Genomic DNA, 21626 nt, shown 5'->3' on the forward strand with positions numbered 1-21626 from the left:
AAGAACTGAGTGAATTCCAGACGGTGTGAAGCTCGTCAGACACAGGGAAAACATTGGCTTTGTTCCTTAAAAAGTTTGGGTTTTCTCACACATTCTTTGGATTCTTAATCAGTTTCTCCACACTGATGGGTAAAATGGGATGGATGGATGGATGGATGGATGGATGGATGGATGGATGGATGGATGGATGGATGGATGGATAGATAGATAGATAGATAGATAGATAGATAGATAGATAGATAGATAGATAGATAGATAGATAGATAGATAGATAGATAGATAGATAGATAGATAGATAGATAGATAGATAGATAGATAGATAGATAGATAGATAGATAGATAGATAGATAGATAGATAGATAGATAGATAGATAGATAGATAGATAGATAGATAGATAGATAGATAGATAGATAGATAGATAGATAGATAGATAGATAGATAGATAGATAGATAGATAGATAGATAGATAGATAGATAGATAGATAGATAGATAGATAGATAGATAGATAGATATAGCAACCTGCAGAGGGTGTAGAGCTGGTCCAGTGTTCCACGGTATATCGACTAGGAATAGTCAGACTCACATCCATGCACAGCGTGGGCTCTGGAACCCATTTCTTCGAGAGAGGCTGGACTCTCTTCTACTCTGGAGTGGTCTGCGGGGAGAGGCGGTGAGCTGGGATGGGTTTGCTTGTTGCCCCCCAGCTCAGCCGTCTCGTGTTGGGGTTTTCCCCAGTGGATGAGAGGGTCACATCCCTGCGCCTTCGGGTTGGGGACAGGTCTATGTCTGTCGTTTCGGCCTATGGGTCTTCTTGGCGTCCCTGTCCCTAATCACCACCTGGTGGTGAGTTGGATCCACTGGAAAAGGAGAAAGCCGGACAGACTTTACAGGCCCAAACGCGGCAGGCTGTGGCAGTTCCGGTGGCAGCTTCGGTGGCAGGCTGTGGCGGAACTGCCACAGCCTGCCACCGGAACTACCAGTTCTGCCTGCCACTGCCACAAATTGAGCTCGGCCCTGCTGCAATTCAATCAATTTCTCAGCACGTTTGCAATGTAATGGACTGCAGACGTGCACAGCACCCCCTACCGAAGAAGATCGGTAGCTCGGTCAGCAGGTAGCTGAGGAAGAGCGACTGCTGACGTCACTCTGCTGCGCCCGCCGCTCGGAATGCTTTTCCGTTTTCGAGTTCTGGGCAGTACTTTGCGGGCAGACCACGAAAACGAAAAAGCAATGTCTGCTTTGTTTTCTTTTTGATTATGGCAAAAAATGTGCAGTTGTGAAGAAGAAAATGCAAATGCAAATAGGATGATTGATTACTAATTTTATTTATGGGTCAAATAATGCAGTCACATTCTTAAAATGAAAAGCATTTCTGGAAATGCTTTTTCATTTTCAAATTTTACATTTCAAATTGAATTTTGGTATCTATTTGCTGGGGCATATTTTGAAAAATAAATCTCAAATGTCTTTTTCATTTTCATTTTAATTTAGTGAAGGAATGAGCAGTCTTGAAGAAGAAAATGAAAATGCAAATAGGGTGATTGATTACTAATTTCATTTATGAGTCAAACAATGCAGCCACATTCTTAAAATGAAAAAGCATTTCTGAAAATGCTTTTTCATTTGAAATATGGTAACGATTTGCTTCCATAGTTTTCTGCATCTATTGTCGATGATGCTGCCCGTAGCTGTGGCTGTAAGGTCTGCGGTGCCTGTCGCGGCGGCAATCCTACGAACTCGTTGGTGGACACAGGTAGTAAGGGATGATGTCAAGCTGAAGAAGGAGTCCTATCGGCTGTGGTTGGCTTGTGGGACTCCTGAGGCGGCTGACGGGTACCGTGAGGCCAAGCGTGCCACGGCCCGGGCTGTGGCAGAGGCAAAAACTCAGGCCTGGGAGGAGTTCGTTGAGGCCATGGAGAAGGACTACCGGTTGGCCTCGAAGCGATTCTGGCAAACCATCTGGTGCCTCAGGAGGGGGAAGCAGTGCTTCGCCAACACTGTTTACAGTGGGGGTGGGGAGCTGCTGACCTTGACTGGGGGCGTTATCGGGCGGTGGAAGGAGTACTTCGAGGATCTCCTCAATCCTGCCGTCATGGATTCCCTGGTGGAACCAGAGGATTGGGGACTCTTTCATCACCCAGGCTGAAGTCACCGGGGTGGTTAAAAAGCTCCACTGTGGCAGGGCTTCGGAGTTGGATGAGATCCGCCCTGAGTACCTCAAGTCTCTGGATGTTGTGGGGCTGTCATGGTTGACACGCCTCTTCAACAATGCGTGGCGGTCAGGGACAGTGCTTCTGGACTGTCAGACCGGAATGGTGGCCCCCCTTCATAAGAAGGGTGTGTTCCAACGATAGGGGGATCATACTCCTCAGCCCTCAACCTCCCTGGTAAGGCCTATATATATATATATATATATATATATATATATATATATATATATATATATATATATATATAGATAGATAGATATATAGATAGATATATCTATGTATGTAGATATAGATAGATATATATCTATAGGTATATAGATATATATCTATAGATCTATAGATATATATCTATATACATATCTATATATATATATATATATATATATATATATATATATATATATATAGATATCTATATATATAGATATCCATATACATATCTATATATATAGATATATAGATATATAGGGAGGTATCCTTCCTTTAACAGCTAAATTCATTTCTTGATATTTTTTTCAAATAATGTTTCTCTTCATATCTTTGTTCCTGTTCACTAAACATCATTGTTTCACCTTTAGTCTTGACTATTTTTTGACTCTTTGTTAACCATCTACGGCAGACTGTTATTAGATTATATCTTTAAGAGGGCCACATGAGGTTTGCTTCTGATTCTTTCCTTTTGTTCTCACCTTCTGTGCCTCAGGGATCTACGAGGTCCTGCAAAAGTGTGGAGATTCGGAGGAAGCAGTCAAGGTAATTACTGTAGATTCATGGTGTGGTCAGATGCATTCAGCATTCTCCTCACACTCTGGCACCACTGCTAAAGCTATAAAAACGTTTAAAGGAAATTCCTCCTTTATTGCAAAAGCAAAGAATATTTTTATTACTTTCTATAATAACAATGTAATTTTATAATTTAATTTTTAAATATAAACATCTGCTTCCAGTTAATGGCACCTCTAAGAAGTCCTAAACATTTCATAGTTAATCCGTGGCATTTTCCCCCTCTGGTGTAAATATCACATAACCCAGGGGCCCATTTCTTTAGGCTATGCTGCAAAATAGAATAGACATGGGGACATGCTAATTAAGCATGGCAGTTGTGTGTTGATCCTCAAAAGAAAGTGCAACAAAAATAGCTACTCGCCTAAACCTGGCCTCATCTTAGTCAATCGGAGAGATTAAAATAAGTATTTTGGAGATTTCTTTCACCACATTTCCATAACAACCATTGGACTTTGAATGTAAGGCTGAAACAAGACCAAACCCATTACGATGCTGTTAACACTTTTAGTTATCTACACCCAAAGTTTTCACGTTATTTACAATAACAGTATATCTTATTTTTCATTGGCGTAGCTGACATTTCCTGTACAGATGTACAGTTTTGTAAATTAGGGTGAAATACTGCTAAAAGAAAATAAATAATGGTATCCTTCTTATTGTTTGCAAATTCATTATGGTTTTGAAAGAATGTGTTGAAAATCTATAAACATTAGAGGCATTTTGTATGTTACAAACATTTATTTCACATTACTTAGTGCCAGATAAAATCTCTTACCAAGATATGCAGAATATGTTCTGTATTGAATAATACATGTTTTATATCTAGAACTGGTAGCTACATCACATTATAATGTGAAACCATGTTGCCCTAACAATATACTTTGATGCTGTTCACTTCGAAAAACTATAATATCTAATAATATTACAATATTCATATTTAGCAAGATATAACAAAACACAAAACACTTTTCCCCTTCTTAAAATATAATATTTATATTGTATGAAGGTGATCATTTATTAAGCAAAAAGATATTTTATAGTTGGAATGTGAAACATTTCAAGTTCAGTTGTTACGTTTATGCAATTTTGTCTTTGCTCAACCCTGTTTGATTGCTTATCACAATACTGTCCAAACTGCAAAAAAGCAGCAAAATGTCTCCATGGCTCAATCAAAGCATGAAATAGAACTTTCAGAAGACAAGGCATAATGTTACAAAGTAAACATATATTATGTTTTTTGTTCAGACATGCTAAATATGTACATTGGAATATATTGGTGATATAATATTTATACAAACATGAAAAGGATATTGTTAGAACAATAAAGTTTTCATGTTAAAATACAGTTTTTCTTCTTTGCAGCAGCTGAACTCTTGAGATCACCTGTTTAAAACAGGTTTAATTAAAAACAAACAAGAACTTAGAAAATGTAAATACGTTTTAGATTTGCTTATGCGCATATGTTGAGACAGAGGTGGTGAACTGTGAAACAACATTATTAACCAGGGAGTCCACCTGTTTCTACACTTTCATTGAACAAACATAGTTAGGGCAACAATTATTCATACCCCTGGGAGATTTAGATTTATTGTAATCTTTTAACTTAACCAACATGTTTATTGGAAATGTCTGCAATTACAGGAATCAGCACATTGCTGTAATACCAACAAAAGCTTTTCCATTGGTTGTTGAGATGACAATAAATCATCTCCGACATAACATTTTTTGGTAAATTGGAAATAACAACAGAACAATTAGTTGTTTCAAAAATGATACCCTTTTACAACCAAGGTTTTGGCCAAATAAAATAAATTTTAAATTTAAATTTAGGCTCTTACTGTTAAAGTCAGTTAACGTTGACCCTGCCAGGTGTGGTGTCCTTTGACCGTTTCAAATGGCGCATCAGCCGGGACTGCTATGGAGCACATCTGTTGGTTTGATGCCCCTGAAAAAAATAAAATAAGCACACCGTTTAAGGAAAACAACATTTTTCTAATGCCTTTAGTAGTTTTGCCGAGTGTAAAGAGATCCCCAATCTCACAGGCTGGTAAACAAGGGAGGCAGACCAAACATTCAGCTAAAGGTTTACTGGCTTAGCATTAACTGCAGGCTGATTCAAGGCAACAGGTGGAGGCTGAGGGCTTAAGGTAAAAATTTGTATCGGTTGGATATGCTGCAAGCTGCAGAGAAACAAACGATGCTGCTGCAGCTGTGCTCTTGAGAAACCTCAGACCGACACAGACCCGAGTAAAAATGTAACCGATTCTTTGACAAGACCAAGACTTGGACAATGTGGTGTCGAGACCAAGACAGGAACTACAACACTACATGTCCACTGTAAAGCATGGTAGAGGATCTGTGTTGCTGTGAGCCTGTTTCTCTTCCAAAAGAGGAACTCTTTGAATTTTCAGAATATTTACATACAAATCTGGCCATCTTTACCAAAAAAATTAAAAATGGGTTATCATGTGGATAAAGAGCCAGAACATATGGCTAAATCGATGCAGAAAGGATTCATCAGCCTTCTTCCATCGGCATCTCAGCCATCAGACTTTAATCCTGAGCTGAAGAGAAGAGCTTTCAAGAAAATTGGCAACCAGAAACACCTGACTCATTATGTTTCCTGGATGTTTCTTCTCATGCCCACCAGTTAATAAACCCTGTGGCTTTTCTTGTCAGTGGAAAAGGCTACATAATATCAGCAGAGGTCAGGTCAACAGTTCGCGCAGGAATGTAAACTGAAGGATTTCCAAGAAGCACATGGCTAAGCTGTGGGAGTTTATATTTGATCAAGTGGATGTTTTTCATCCATTCCCGAGAAATATGTAAGATTTTCACCAAGGATCTCACAGCAGCTGTAAAAATCCCAACAGATGATAATTTTAAAGAGGAAAATACCAGCTTTGATTTGAGAGTTAGCAAATAAAAGGCTTATGACATGGACTTAAAGGTTGTTGGTGACATCTTTCCACATTAAAGATTTCATCAAGAGTAAAAAAAAATTGAAATGAGTTGGAAAAGCTTGTTGTTTCTGTTTCCACTGAATCTCCCAGGAGTCAGAGTGTGGTCCAGGCCATGGAGGAGAGCTATGAGGTGGACCTGGTCTACATCACGGAGAGGATCATCTCCCTCTCTTTCCCCGCCGGGGCCGAGGAACGCAGCTACACCATCAACCTCAAAGAGGTGGCAACGATGCTGCGATCCAAGCACGGCGAACACTACCTGGTCAGGAAAATCAGGCCCTAAAAACCATTCCACACCTAGATTAAGTGCTTTAATGTTTCATTATTCTCTCTCTTGTCTCAGGTGCTCAACCTGAGCGAGCAGAGGAAAGATTTAACAAAGTTAAACCACAAGGTATACACACTTCTGCAGCTGTGTTTTGGTTTCGTGAAACCTGAAGCCTCATGTTTGAGTGGAGTGAAACCACAACTATGAAAAGTTAAACAGGCTCCTGCTTTCTGAATAATCCCCCTCAGGTTCTTGAATTTGGCTGGCCAGATCATCACGCACCAGCGCTGGATAAGATCTGCAGTATGTGCAAAGCCATCGACACTTGGCTCAGTGGAGACCAGCGGAACGTGGTGCTCCTGCACAACAAGGTAAAACCTGAAGGGTGAAAATAACTAGAAAAATCTGTAATTCTGTCATCGACGCCAAACTGCAAGGAAACTAGAAACACAAATCAGAAATTAACGGTGCTTTTCACCTGGTTTTATCTATGAACATCTGGCTTAGAGGCCTGCCTATATTTAATATTACCAGTTAAAACCAGATATTTACATCTACTTTATAAAAACATGCATAACCTTTTTTTTCTCAAGTATTTCAGTTAGCTTAATGGCCAAATAATGACAGACAGAAATATTTTTTTTTTTACTTTCTAAGATAAAAACAAAAACAAAAACAAAACAAAAAAAAAAAAAAAAAAAAACGTGCCACCGTGCAGCCCATCTTACTTTCTAAGATAGGCTGCATGGTGGTGCAGTTGGTAGCACTATTGCCTTGCAGCAAGAAGGTCCTGTGTTCAATTCCCAGCTGGGGTCTTTCTGCATGGAGTTTGCATGTTCTCCCCGTGCATGCATGGGTTCTCACCGGGTACTCCGGCTTCCTCCCACAGTCCAAAGACATGCCTGTTAGGTTAATTGGTCACTCTCAATTGCCCTTAGGTGTATGAATGAGTGTGTGTATGGTTGTTTGTGTGTTGCCCTGCGATGGACTGGCGACCTGTCCAGGGTGTACCCTGCCTCTCACCCATAGACTGCTGGACATAGGCACCAGCTCCTCCACGACCCACTATAGAATAAGTGGTAGAAATGACTGACTGACTGACTTTCTAAGATCACTTTGCCTTAAACAATTTAGGATATCCCTAATATTGACTTTGATAGCTTCTGAAAACTTTTAACAGAAACAGATTTCTTTAAGTCAACACCTCAAACACACTGCTTCCTGTGACATCATGAAAAAAAATCTAAAGAAATTCGGCAAGAAATAAGGAAGAGAATGTTGGACCTCCACAAGTCTGGTTTATCCCGGGTCCAGTTTCCAAATGCCTGAAGGTACCACGTTTTGTTGCAATTAGTAAGTTTTAACCCCAAATCACCTTCTGAAGACCCTAGATGAAGAGTTTCTTTATATACAGTTGTACAACTCCTGTAGTAACATGGACTGAAAGGCCCCATAGCAAAAAATAAGCTATTAATCCAAAACACCATTTAAGGCAGAATTCAATTGTTCATTAACTCTAATTTACTAACTCTAAATTTTATTATGATAATCTCACTTATAAATGTAAGCCTTTTTTAAAGTTTACAGCTAGGCTAGGTTTAGCTTCAGAATGATCACTGCGATGTTTTGTTTGTCTAACATAAACGCTTCCAGAGCAGTTAGCTCATCGAGAAGGTGGGTGGCAGGATTTTTGGTGTTTCGATTAAAAAAATAAATAAATAAAAATATCCTGTAAATGGGAAACATTTAAATTGTTAAAACATTTTATGCATTTTGAAAGCTAACTCCTTTCCCAAAAGATTAAATAGATACTCAATTTAAACTGTAAACAGATCACAAGACATTTGACTATGATCTAATGGTTAAACGTTTTAATATATTTTGAATTTGAAAAAGCTCTTTGTTAGATCTTGTTTTTTCCCGCCAAAAACAGAAGACATGATCTAGTCCGCTGCTAAGTCAGGTTTCTATGATGCAAATTTTTGGTGAACAAATTATTCCTACTGCCCCACCTTTACCACTAACAGACATCTTGTATATCAAAATGTACATTTTTGTCTACTCTCTGCTGTATTCGCTCTAAAGCAGGAGTGTCAAAACCTTTTGCAAAGAGGGCCAGAATTGGTGACACTATTAACATTAAAAACAAATTAACTACTTGTATTGCAAATTGCATACTTTTCTTTTCTTTACACACACTAGAACACTAGACACTAGAACATGTTTTTACCAAAATCACTGTGGCTTTCATAGTTGAAGACTAAATAAAATGAAGAAAAAATCTAACTGGGACAAAAAAAAACAAAAATCTTTGGGGTGGATTAAACATCTCTAGCTTCATTTAAAAGATTACATGTTTTTCACTGTCAAAATGCTCACAATAAATTTCTGGATTCAAAACATGTGAACACGAAAAGAACACTAACAGTTATATTCAGAAGTACAAAACAGTGACGGCCATATAAATCTGTGTATCAGTCGTTCTTTTGTTTTTCAATCGACAATCAAAAAACGAAATATGCTATTTGATTTTGAATTCGATGTCAAAACAGAAAAGGCTGTGTTTTTCATTATTTCAATTTTAGACTCAGATCAAAACTACATAATGAAAACGCCGCACCGAAAATGGATTTAATATTACGTTTACAAGACCCGGTTTAATTGTCAATAAAAAAAACAAAAAACAAATGATATACAGACTGAAAAGACTGTATATTTAAAAATGTGGTTTTGATCGTCACAAAAAATCTATTCACTGAGATTTTAGAATTTATTTACATCAGAAGACTAAACAGAGAACTTGCCTGAACAAATGTGTAAGCTGATTCTGAGATCTCAGTAAATAGGCCAGGTCAAGATGTCACGCAGATGAGAGTCACTTAGTCTTGTCCTCATGCTGTTCTTGTTAAGGTTCATAACCAAGAAAGTCTTTTGGCGCAGGTATGTGGACCCAGACATGCTCAGCATTTTCTTAGAAAATGTTTCAATCTCTTGGAACCTGCCTTCATCCAGCTGGCGGTAAAAGCTGACAAGAGGGAACTGTTGGTACCGACTGTGACACTCAGCATCACACTACAGCTCAATGAGCTCCTGCCGCAGGTTGTCTGGAGCATTATCAGGAACCACAGAGAAAGCATGGTCTCCTTTCCAATAACTGCAAATCCAAAGCAATGTTGAAACTCCACAGGCAGAAATGAGATGACAGCTGCATATCTCCTCAATTGTGCACTGATGTTGTTCTCCAGAAAACTGGTCATTGTTTCCTGCAGCGATGGGAGATGTGTGGTATTACGCTGTGTCTGTGACAGGTGCCTTTGGAAAAGTTGCAGCCTGGTCCCAAAGACTTTGATCTGTGAATACAGTTGGCTTCCCACTGCATCTTACCCTTGAAGACTTGTGTTTAGCATGTTCAGATGTCGTGTTGTTTCAACTTGAATTTCAAAATCAACCAGCCAAAAAGGAACAGATAGTTCTTGCAACGGTTGTCCCTTTTTGTCGAGAACTATACGATTTCTTTCCTAAGACAACAGAATAAATCTGTTCCTCTTGTTTGGTCCTGAAGGCTCTGGAAGTCAAGTAGCTTTTAACTCACGATCATTTCATCATCCACTCCTCTCAAAACAATTTGTAACTGAGCGGTGTCAGATGCACCTGTGCTTTCATTGCAAGCGAAGGAAAAAAGGTCAAACTCCACTCCATTTGCTCTAACTTTCTCTTCAAATCAGATTCAACGCCTTCAATTCTCCACACCAAAGAGTTACAGGCTAGGCTAACATAGGACAACTCTTGCTTCTTCTCAGGACGTATGTTTTCCACCATTTTCATTAAGCAGTCTTTGATGCATTCACCCTCCATAAAAGGTTTGCAGTTCTTGACAACCTCGTAGCTCGCCTTTGTGGCCTTTTCGTTTGACTCACGGGCTCTTTGTAAAAAAGTGTTGCTGTGCCGTTAAAACAGTTTCCAGTTGCCTTTATTTCTCGCCGCATTTGTTCCCAGTTATCTTGTCATTGCTTGCATGTTTGGTCTGGTACTGGTTCTTAAAATTAAATTCCTTGAAAGCAGCCACAGTCTCTTGGCAAATTAGGCGACAGTTGTTTCGTATATAGTAAGTAAATACTCCTATTTTCAGTTGTCCTGGAAGTGGCGGCCCTCGCTGTCAACTTTCCTTTTCTTAGTCACAGTCGTCATGTTAGTGTGTGGCCACAGGGCTGCTGTGCTCTTCTGCAAAATTATAAAATAGCTTTTTTGGATGGGTGTGTTTTATATTATTAATGTTCATTTTATCACAGAGGCTGCCAGCCAGTGGAAATTTTAACACGGGCCTCGGTTGGGACCGGGCCGGACTTTGAACATGCCTGGTCGAAGGATTATAGTTTTCCATCAAATCTCCTCGAAGTGCAGGAAACTAACATACAGTCTCACAATCACTTGCATTTCTTTCTGTGACTATCAGCCAAAAGCTGAATAGCAGTAAGTTGTAATAAAATGTTTCATATTATCTTCCCTTTAACTCTGTCTTCTTGTGTGTTCTGTTGTGTTGTAGGGAAATCGAGGTCGAACAGGTGTAGTGGTGGCTGCATACATGCACTACAGCAACATATCTGCGAGGTATTGTCCATCATTGTCTTGATGTCCTGTATAATACTTTTTTAGCTTCTGTGTGGAGTTTATACAACGCTGATGCAGATTTCAGGCTGTTGCTATTGAAAAACTGTTATTTGAGTACTTTGATCCTGGAAATCCCCTCAAAGGGTTCTGTGAGGGAAGAAGTAACAATCCATCAAACTAAGGCCTTGAAAATTAAACACCGATGTAATACTGTAGCTTAGCAGTCCGTCCTAGCTAGTTTATTTTCCTGGCATTGTGAGGGAGAAATGTACTTTGAAAATGTCATCCTTCTTTAATATAGCCAGATGTTATTAAATGGGATCCAGCCACAAGGACTTAAAGTCATGGGGTATTTTTAAAGCTGTGAAAATAGATAGTTTTTTTTTCTATTATTTTAATATTAAATCTACAATGATAACAGCTATCTGATTTTTATGCCATACAGTGCTGACCAGGCACTCGACAGGTTCGCCATGAGGCGCTTCTACGAGGACAAAGCTCTTCCTGTGGGTCAGCCATCACAGAGAAGGTAAATTATTAACTCTCTTCCTATTCCATACCTACTTATTTTATTAATTCTGGGTATTTAAAGGTCAAGAATTAACATGAAGGAATCCTTACATCAACAGAATGAGACATCCAGCAAATCATGAAGGGAAATATGTGTTTTTTCTGTTTCTTGCACTGTGGAAATATACAGTGTCGTGACAGAATTTCTTTTTGCACTTTTGTCACACTCAAATGATGTTCAAAGAAATGTTATTCACAAAGAGAACCTGAGTAAACTGAGAAATCAGGAAATTGTTTAAACAGAACCTGCCTGACAACATGAAGTAGGCTAAAAAAATCTCAAAAAGCAACACATCATATCCCAATCCAAAGAAAATCAAGAACAAATAACAAGCAAAGTCATTGACATTTATCAGTCTGGAAAAGGGTTACAAAGCCACTTCGAAGGCTTTGGACCTCCAGCAAACCACAATGAGAACCATTATTCACTAATGGAGAAAACGTGGAACATTGGGGAACCTTCCCTGGGGTGATCGGCTTCATAAAGTTCTCCAAAAGAAGAAAACCACCCATGAGGTCACAAAAGAACCTGAGAATGGACAACAATGCCATCCATGAGAGTGTTGCAAGGAAAAGAAAAACCTGCTGTCTAAAAAGAACACACAGACCTGACTCATAAGTGCCAAAAACATTTTAATCATCCCCAAGACATTTGTGGAAATATTTTGTAGACCGATGAGACAAAAGGGGAACTTTGTGGATGGTGTGTCCCATTACATTATGGTGTAAATCTAAGACATTTGAGAAGAAGAACGTTACCTACAGTCAAACATGGTGGCTGTAGTGTGATTGTCCTGGGTTGTTTAGCTTTTCCAGCACTTAGACGACTTGGTGTGGCCAGGTAGGTTTAATAACCGATATCATCATTTTCGTCATATTTACTGAGGTTATTTTTGTTTGGTATTAAAATTAGTTTGATGATCCAAAACATTTACTTGTGACAAAAAAGCGAACACAGAAGCAGGGAAATACTATTTCATAGCACCATAGGTGTATTACTAGTTATGTCTATTTAAATGATATCCTGGTTAAAAATGGATAACACACATATTGAAGCTACAGCAGCTCGCTCTTCTTTTTACTGCTAACATGACAACTCGGGTCAGGCTCATTGAACTATCCAGAAGCCTAAACATCTGGTCACTGACAGGAGAACAAGGGGAAGGGGGGGGGTGGGTATATGCGGAGACCTGGAGGTCAAGGTTACTGTTGATACCATCATTATTAACATCATTAACAACCAGACTATGCTAACTCAACAGGCATATAACAGACCTCTGTAAACAGTTGTCTATTCCAGCAGATTTAAAGAGGATAAAGGCCACCTTATAATAGCACAAGAACTGGGTCTGCTGTTCTTATGTTCTTATATTCTGCTGTAAGGCACAGAATATATTAGGTATTCAAAATGATATACGTAGCATTTACAATTATATGTCCTTAATTTTAGATGGTGTAATTCTTGTACCATCAATTATTAAACAGCTCATAAATTCTTGTTATGCCCACAAACAGGGACTGGACTACCACAAAGATTTTCGCCTTGTTCCACTTGTCATGCAGAGAAGATTTGACTAGTTTTTCATGGGCACCACCCACATATTTATCTCTGTTGCTACACCCACAAATGTATTTTCCTTATAATGTGGCACCATTTGAAGCAAAATAAACAGGCTTTCCAACAACATAACATTTATTGCCTAGAAGATTTGCTACAACAAGGAAATAATCAGCCAAATCCAATTTTCCTGTCTTTAAGTGCTAAGTATAACATTAGTCAAAGGAAAGAACTGACAAAAAACCCCTAAAGCATCAAGTTGGAGATAGTTAATGTCTGAAAGTTGTTTTGGTCTCTGAATCATGGAAACAATGATGTCTGTAATGTCTCTTGTCAAATTAGGTTTGTAATTTGTCTTCTTTTGATTCCTATAACATATATTGACACACTTTTACTTTAAAATAGAAAGTGTCTGTTTTTTCCAAGGCAAATGGAGAATGAAGAAGTGTGCCTTCACATTGGACGAAACCATTGCTACAGTCATGGCAAAACATTCAATTTCACACTATATATATGTTTATCAAAGAAAAACAAGCCCAAACATTTACAAGCTATGTTTGAAAATAAGTGCACTCATGCTGCTTCTCTGGAATTTAAAAAGAAAAGTTCTGGCCAAGTGATGCTAATCAAATGCACTTATTAAAGAGCTGAAGACCACCTCTATGAAGGCATGGGTGCAATTTGCTGGTCAGGAGCATACAGGTGTGGTTTAATACAATCCCAGGGTGGAAAGACATCAGCAACAAGCTTTGAGAAATAACTGAAAAAATGCAAGAGATCCATCTCAGACTCTACATACCTCGATATTAAGTTCATGACAGGATGATTACAAATAATCAAAGCTTGGTGCAAACTGGGTCATTAACAGGATTATGAACCCAAACGCAGCAGCTGATCTACCACACAGGGACTGAACAGAATGAATGGAGGTGGTACAATGGGATAAATAAGCAAAAAACTGCAAAGTACAAACCTCTACAGAAGTTCTGTGAAGAGACCTTTAGAGAGCTGTGCAGAATAAAATGTCTTCAAACACCAATGAATAAAAACAACATTGTAAAGAAGAATAGCCCAAAACACCTTAACAACAATGTGAGAGACCTGTCAGGAAGAAAATGAATACCTTAAGTCATTGCTGCTTAAGATGGTCCTACCAGTAACTGAATCAATATGGTACACTTTGCTCACAATCACCTCACCAATATCCCCATCAAGCATTAATGTTTGCCTGATTTTTCTGTCACAGCAGAATAAGCTATGTAAAAATTATTCTATAGAGATAAAAAGGCTGTATTTTTGGCTGCGCCCTCTTCTAATATTTCCCTGGGCAATTGCCAGTACTGACCACATCAAAAACAACCTATTGTGAGTGGAAACAGGTGAGCTGATTGGGGACTTGGAGTGGGGAATGATACAATTTCTGTAAACAAGAATAACTGAGGATATCTGAGGATGACATTACTTTGTTTGCAGGTATGTCCAATATTTTAACGGCCTCCTGTCTGGGCACATAAAAATCAACAACAAGCCCCTCTTCCTGCGTCATGTCATCATGCACGGCATACCCAACTTTGAATCCAAAGGAGGTGAGTTTCCCAGCCAAATGTTTGCAGTAGACATATATAGTTGTCCCAACAAGTTTCAGCTTTCATGTTGCTGTTTCTTGACAGGATGCCGGCCGTTCCTGAAGATCTACCAGGCAATGCAGCCAGTCTATACGTCCGGAATATAGTATGGAAACTTTTATTACAGTCCAGTGTGGTTTGAGTCTGCAGAGAAATTGACACTATGAGGTGACCCACAATTAAAAGACGTTTACTGTGTTTGCTTTTGGCAGCAATGTGCAAGGAGACAGCAATACCAGTATCTGTATCACCATTGAACCCGGGCTGCTTCTGAAAGGAGACATTCTGGTAAAAATGGCTCAAGAATTTTATTCTCTGTTTTTTTGTCAAAAGAACTCTCAGGAATTATGTTTTCAGATGATCTCAGATGATAATAACTGATATATGGGTCATTTTAAAATTCTTCATAGCTGAAGTGTTACCACAAGAGGTACAGGAACCCTTCCAGAGACGTGGTGTTCAGGGTGCAGTTCCACACCTGTGCCATCCACGACCTCGGGGTGGTTTTTGGCAAGACTGAGCTCGATGAGACCTTTAAAGGTAACATCAAGGGTTAATTAATAATGAGGCTTTCTGTAGATAAATGAGGGATGAAACCATATACATTCACTGTCCATTGTCTCACTATCTTCAAAGAGCATTCAAAAAACAAAATGGACACTTAAAAAAATCAAGGTCAAAGTCTATGGCTTATTGTTTTTACCTGACTGCGGGAGACACAATTCACAACAGTTTCATAATTGAACAGTGCCCTCTGCTGGACAAACGGCAAAGCATTCACTCAAATTTCATTCGTGCCAACAGCATTTGGCATTTTCATTTTAAGGAGTAGGATTTTTTTTTTTTACTATAAATTTGAAACTATAGTTGATGCATTTGTATATATATATATATATATAAAGTTATATAATTTTAAAATATTTAAGATATGCAATTTCAATCAAATTTTACATGGAACGTTTACGAACATTTCTTCATGCAGAAATGTTTATTGGAAAAACCATAATTTCAAATTAAAATAACTATACCAACCAGTTGGCTTTTTAGGACGTTTTAGGACAAAATAATAAAAAAACAACATATTTTTAGGTTGTATTTAAGATTTATTAAACACAAAACTACACAGGCTTGTTTGAATCTTTCCCATAATTGTGGAACCAAGCAAGATAAGTAGCATAATTTTGATTAACGAAATTAAAGATGAAAAGGATAATAATTTACTTCTAGCTTATGTTTTTCCTTAAATGTAGGCTGAGCCCTTAAATTACTTCACTGCAACTAAACTAAAGGAAAGCCTTTATTTCAAATTGAGAGCAAAATCAATTGGACCAACTTGTCTAAAATCTTGAAGCACCACTACCATGTTTGATTGTTGGTATGCTGTTCTTTGCTAGTACTGTTGCATTAGTACGCCAGATGTAATTGGACACAGACCTTCCAAAAAGTCCACTGAATATTTTACTACATGTTAAGATTTGTTTGGGAAATATGAGATGGTACATAATGTTCTTTTTGATCTGTGAACTCTTACATGGATGCAATCTTTGCCAAACCTCTTTTTCATTATTAAATCATAGACACGGATGATCTGAAACATTTAAATGTGACAAAAAAGCAAAAACAGAAGAAATCTGTAAGAGGGCAAACACTTTTCAGAGGTCTGTATCACCCATCCAAACTGCTCAGTGTGTTCTGGAACCACTTGAGGAAATAAATGACAGTAGGTAACTGTGGTGTTTGTGTTTGTACAGATGAGAGGTTCCCAGAGTACGGAAAAGTGGAGTTTGTTTTCTCATATGGACCAGAAAAAATCAGAGGTAGTCCAGTTTATAATACCCTTGAAAGTCCATTTTCTCCATCCAGTGCTAATTCAATTTAAAATGACTGCTTATATATTTAAAATCTAACTACCCCTTTTGACTCTAAGGTCTCGACCACCTGGAGAACGGGCCGAGCGTTTCTGTGGACTACAACACCCAGGACCCCCTGATCCGCTGGGACTCGTATGAGAGCTTCAACCATCCCAGCGAGGACACGGCAGACACAGAGAACGGTATGTCCTCATGTGGAATATGATCATTTCCACTGTGGAGATTTTCTGTCTCAGCAAGTCCTCAGGAGCTGCTGTCTCACAATTCATGTTAAATATGGATTACCATGAGATAAATAGAGTATAAATATAAATATATATTATGTTTATATCTAAACCAGAATCTTGCCTTAAAAGCTTCTACCAGCCCCCTAATGAGGCAGTCTTAATGCCTAAAACCAAATTGTTTTCATAATTAATACTAAACAAGTAGCAACTGAACACAAAGTATCAAAATATAAAAGAAAGATTCATCCCGAAGAATAAAAGCCATAACGTGATATTTTTGTCACCTCTGAAGCTCCACAACCCCTCCTTTTCCTCCTCTGTCCTGTCACTGACATCTTTAAATAGCCACTGCAGAAATACGGGGGCGTCAGTCACCCTGCAACAGGCTGTCCCCAACCCCCCGGGTATGGGGGCAGGTTGTAGCAGGTGGGTGTGAGGGGGTGGGGGGTGCACTCTTGTAAACTGAAACACCCACTAGGAACTGCTCCAACAAGCTACTAACCTCACCTCTAATGTTTCTGTGTCAGGAGTTTGAAAATTTAAATAACTGCTAAATATGTTGGATAAAAAGCGTATTTTATGCCTGGAGGTTCTCTGCTGTACATCAGTTTTCATAAAAACAAAGCATTTTAAGTGAAGCCCATCTCTGCCAATGTGACTGAAAAATAGGAATCTGTATCTTGTAGTTATGACTTAGTCAAGTTCATCATGAATAGAGCCTTCTGGTGGCAAGCCATAAGTATGATATATAGTTTTACAGTTGGCATAAGAATATTGCAACCCATAAATTTTTTTGTACATCAAAAACTTAAACTTCAATGTGTTTTATTAGGATTTTATGCGATAGTCCAACACAAAGTGGTGGATAATTGGAAGGTAGAATGAAAGTGATTTTTACAAACAGTCTGAAATGTTTGCAGTTAGCGCCCTTAAATTAAATAAATGGAAATCAAACCAAAAGAATCCATGTGTGGAATTTAAATTCAATATAAATACAGCTGTTCTGTGAAGACCTTAAAGAGCCTCATGAAGAACAAGTAACACAGCAAAGAGGTGGGAAAAAAAAGTTGTGGAGACGTTTATAGCAGAGTTAGGTTCTAAAACAATATCCCAACATCGCTTAGCCCTGTTCAATCCATCATCTGAAGATGGAAATGAAAATGGATGACACGACTTCAAACCTACCAAGGTATAGTTGTCCATGTCGTGAGAGGCCAGTCATGGAAAGCATTAAGCAGCCAAGAGCCCCATGGTAACTCTGGAGGAGCTGCAGAGATCCACACCTCAGATGGGAGAATCTGTCAATAAGACAGCTAGTAATGCACTGCACAAATCTGACCCTTATAGAAGACTGGAAAGAAGAAAGGTGTTGTTGAAAATAAGCATCATGAAGTCCTCTCTGCAGTTTGCCACAAGCTCCTTGGGGAACAAGGTAAAGAGGTGGAAGAAATCCTGTTCTGGTCAGAGCAGAGTTTAGCTTTTCGGTCCTAGATCCTAGATGCAAAATATTATTTGGCAGAACAATAACACAGTCAATGTACAGACCTAAATCCAATTAAGAGTATGTGACAAGATTAAAAAATAAATGTTCACAGATGCTCTCCATGCAGTCTGACAGAGCTCAAGCTTATTTGCAAAGAAAAATGTACCACCTTTTCAAGATTGTTTTTTATTATTATTTATTGTTAGGAATGGGCTTCCATAGCTTTCAGAACAAAAAATGCAACATGAAGGAGACTTTACTGTAGTCACTTAGCATCTGATGATCTTGTTGAGTCCCTTGGGTCCTTTCAGTGATGATGAGCTAAATGATTACTGTTGTAAAATCTGCTCAGATAGGAGGACTTGCTAGTCTCAGTAGGGCTGGACTTGGCAGCTTCTTGTACTGCATTCTCTTTTTATGTAGGCGGTATTTTTTATTTTTTTTACCGTTTTGAAAGACCCACTTCATTTTTATGCATGTCCCCTGAGAGCCGTTGAGGTAATTGCCATTTTGCGAAGAAGGTCAGTGGGAATTGCCAAGATTGCAAATTCGATCCTAACTCAGCCTGCTGCAGTGCCCTCAGCACTCAGCAGAAAATAACTCTTTATCAGTTTAATAATTTCTCTAATTGCAGATTTTGCTGTTATGCTTGGACACCAGGACATAGATGGTGAGGTGGGGCTTGGGCAAACAAAGAGCTTCTCTTTTAACAAGGTTTAGATGGACTCAGGATCAAGCATGCTTACTGGTTTCAAAAGATGCTCCATTCAGAAGAAGCCAAAGAAACAATTAAATATAAATATAAATCCTTGAAAGAAGAGACCCTAAAAGGTGTCTGCATGGTTGGAGCATTTTCAGCTCAATCCAGGAGTGGAACTGGACATCATCGGCTTTCGGGGGTTAGTTTGGATTTTGTAAGGAAATCCACTTATTTCTGTTTTAGCATTAGAATGACTGGCCAATGAAAGCCAGTGTGGTTCCCACAGAACAGAGAGAATGTGTTTCCTTATATATCTGATCTGTTTTTGCTTTTTTGTCACACCTCAGTGTTTCAGATCATTAAATTGTAATACAAAAAGCAAATTATTATGTTATTTATTAAAGGTAATTAGCAAATTACATCCTGTCCTGATTACTGTCAAACCTGTAAAATGAAGAAATCACTTAAATGTTGAGACAACATGAAGCAGGGTAAAAGATTTCAAAACGCAACTAATCACATCCCACATCTACAGAAATTCAAATATAGATGAGATGTGTGTTCCTTCATGTCTGGTGTAAATCTAGATGAATTTCAAAAAGAGAACATCATACCAACATTTAAGCATGGCGGTGGCAGTGTGATGGTCTGATAGTGCTTGCTTCCTCAGGACTTGTCCATTCATCAGTTTTTAACCTTTTCATCAGTTTTTAACCTTTTGCTCACTTTGGTAAAGCAGATGAAGAATGATCCGAAGCACACTAGTAAGTTCACCGCTGAAAGGCTAAAAAAGAAACCTGAAGAACTTGGTGTGGCTTAGACAAAGTCAGACTTAGAGCCAATTGAGATGCTGTGAAAAGATCCTAAACAGACCATTCATACTTGAAAACCCCTCCAGTGTGACTCATTTAAAACTATTCTGCACAGAGGAGTGGACCAATATTTCTCCACAGTGATATGAAAGACTCATTTCCAGTTATTGCAGACACTTGATGGCAGATTTTGCTGCTAAGGGTGGCACAATCAGTTTTTAGGGTTAGGGTGCAATGATTTTTCCACATGGTTTGGAAGTTAGTATTTATCCAGTTTATCTTTTCCTGGTATCAAAATTGTATGCCAACATTTAGGTGTGAGGAAAAAAGAAATCTGTAAGGAGAAAAAACCTTTTTATTGTAATTTCTTGCACTGATTTTTTGCAATGATTTTAATGTTAAAAGTGTGTGTGCATGCAGTGCAGTTTGTGTTCCGGTCGCTCCATACAGTCCTGTGGTCTGGCAGCAGCTGTCAACCTGGAGGTCAGAAAGGTCAGAAGGCCACTGCTTGTGACTCAGAGGGGTTTGTTTACTACCACTATGAGCAAATCAGCCTCAAAAAGACAAACTGTGTTGTTCTGTGGATGTAGGCCAAGGCCAAAGTTCCCTCCACTGCTTTTAGAGCGCCCATCTGAAATACTATCTCAAATTCTTCTTTAGCCTGGCTTTTCATCTAAATCCCAACGGTTAGCATTTTTTATTTTTTTTTTATTTTTTATCCACCAGTAAACCACAAACACAAAAGGAATATATGAAAATTTTACTAATGCCATTATTTTTCAACAATTCTTACTCATAAAAACAGTAGCCATAAATATCTAAAAATATTTTTTGGGTTCTTCAGACTGTTTTTGCTTCGACTAAAATACTTATTTGCTTAAACCAGTGATAGCTGATGTTTCAACTCTCTATTGTTATTTTTTGGGGTCTTAAGTTAAAAGGTTTAGGAACCAATGATTTATGATACCTATCTGTATATCATCCGTCAAAGACAAAAATAATAAACATGGAAAGCATTTATAAGCTATAAGCTGCTGCTTTTCTAGCACCTGTGGCAGCTAGTTGTGCCACAATATTGTAATAATAAACCTAGTTTGTTCATGAACAAAACCAACTATGTACATGTTATTTATTTTTTTTCTTAGTTTTCGTTGGATTAAAAAATGTGAATATCTCATAAATAATCCAACACATTCTGAAGCAATAGGAGTTTTAAACTTTCCTGTCACAACATCAGAAACAATCCCACAAGTTTAAAACAATGGCTCATAGCGGTTTCAAACCGCTAACTCCTGCAGCAAGTAGCTGTGCAGCAGTGCAAATGGCAACTTGTAACTTAACAATAACAATAAGGGGAGAATCTGTTATAGGTTTGTAATTTTGTTCGTTTTTACAGCAATGAATTAGATCAAAAAATAAATGTCATAAACAATCCAACGAAGTTGTAGCAAGGGTCCATAAAAGTTTTAAACCTCTGACTTCCTGTAGTAGCTAGCTGTACTGTAGTGCTGTTCGTAGCTGCTTAGCAAAAAACAGCAAGTGAAGATTTTGTTTTGGCTGTAATATGTAAGAGCACCAAACAACAAACTAGTCTCACAGCTTTTATAAAATTGGCCCATGGGCATTTTAACCTGCTACTTTTCTAGGTTCCTGTGGCAGCTAGCTGTTCTGTGGTGCTAATGCTAGCTTGAACGTGAATAGGAACTATAAGTAGACATCAGCTGCTTTTCTTTTATCTCTAAAAAAGAAAACAATCTAATTACAAGTAAACACCAACAATTAGTTTCCCAATTTGTTCTCATGCTAAATGCACTTGTATGTTTTCAGTCATTGTCATGTTTCGGGGTTTCAGGGTCAAGTTCTGCTTCAGATTTCATATTTTACAGATGGTCTAACTTTGTGGTCAAGGAACCCTCTGATAGATGGTCCAATTCATGTTGGAT

At 38.3% G+C, this 21626-nt stretch overlaps 1 protein-coding gene across 2 annotated transcripts in view; it reads left to right on the forward strand.

The window, feature by feature from the left end:
* Nucleotides 1-21626, forward strand: part of tns1a (tensin 1a) — a 136050-nt gene that overhangs the window by 77080 nt on the left and 37344 nt on the right. For both annotated transcript variants that reach the window (XM_047354936.1, XM_047354937.1), the window contains exons 6-17: nucleotides 2916-2965; nucleotides 6052-6223; nucleotides 6305-6355; nucleotides 6478-6600; nucleotides 10773-10837; nucleotides 11283-11366; nucleotides 14439-14551; nucleotides 14636-14696; nucleotides 14803-14878; nucleotides 15001-15130; nucleotides 16342-16407; nucleotides 16518-16643. In XM_047354936.1, coding sequence (XP_047210892.1) covers nucleotides 2916-2965; nucleotides 6052-6223; nucleotides 6305-6355; nucleotides 6478-6600; nucleotides 10773-10837; nucleotides 11283-11366; nucleotides 14439-14551; nucleotides 14636-14696; nucleotides 14803-14878; nucleotides 15001-15130; nucleotides 16342-16407; nucleotides 16518-16643 — 1117 coding nt within the window. The remainder of the gene's footprint in view (nucleotides 1-2915; nucleotides 2966-6051; nucleotides 6224-6304; nucleotides 6356-6477; nucleotides 6601-10772; nucleotides 10838-11282; nucleotides 11367-14438; nucleotides 14552-14635; nucleotides 14697-14802; nucleotides 14879-15000; nucleotides 15131-16341; nucleotides 16408-16517; nucleotides 16644-21626) is intronic.

Source organism: Girardinichthys multiradiatus, chromosome 24 (assembly GCF_021462225.1).
Source record: "Girardinichthys multiradiatus isolate DD_20200921_A chromosome 24, DD_fGirMul_XY1, whole genome shotgun sequence".
In the NCBI taxonomy this organism is placed as follows: Eukaryota; Metazoa; Chordata; class Actinopteri; order Cyprinodontiformes; family Goodeidae; genus Girardinichthys; species Girardinichthys multiradiatus.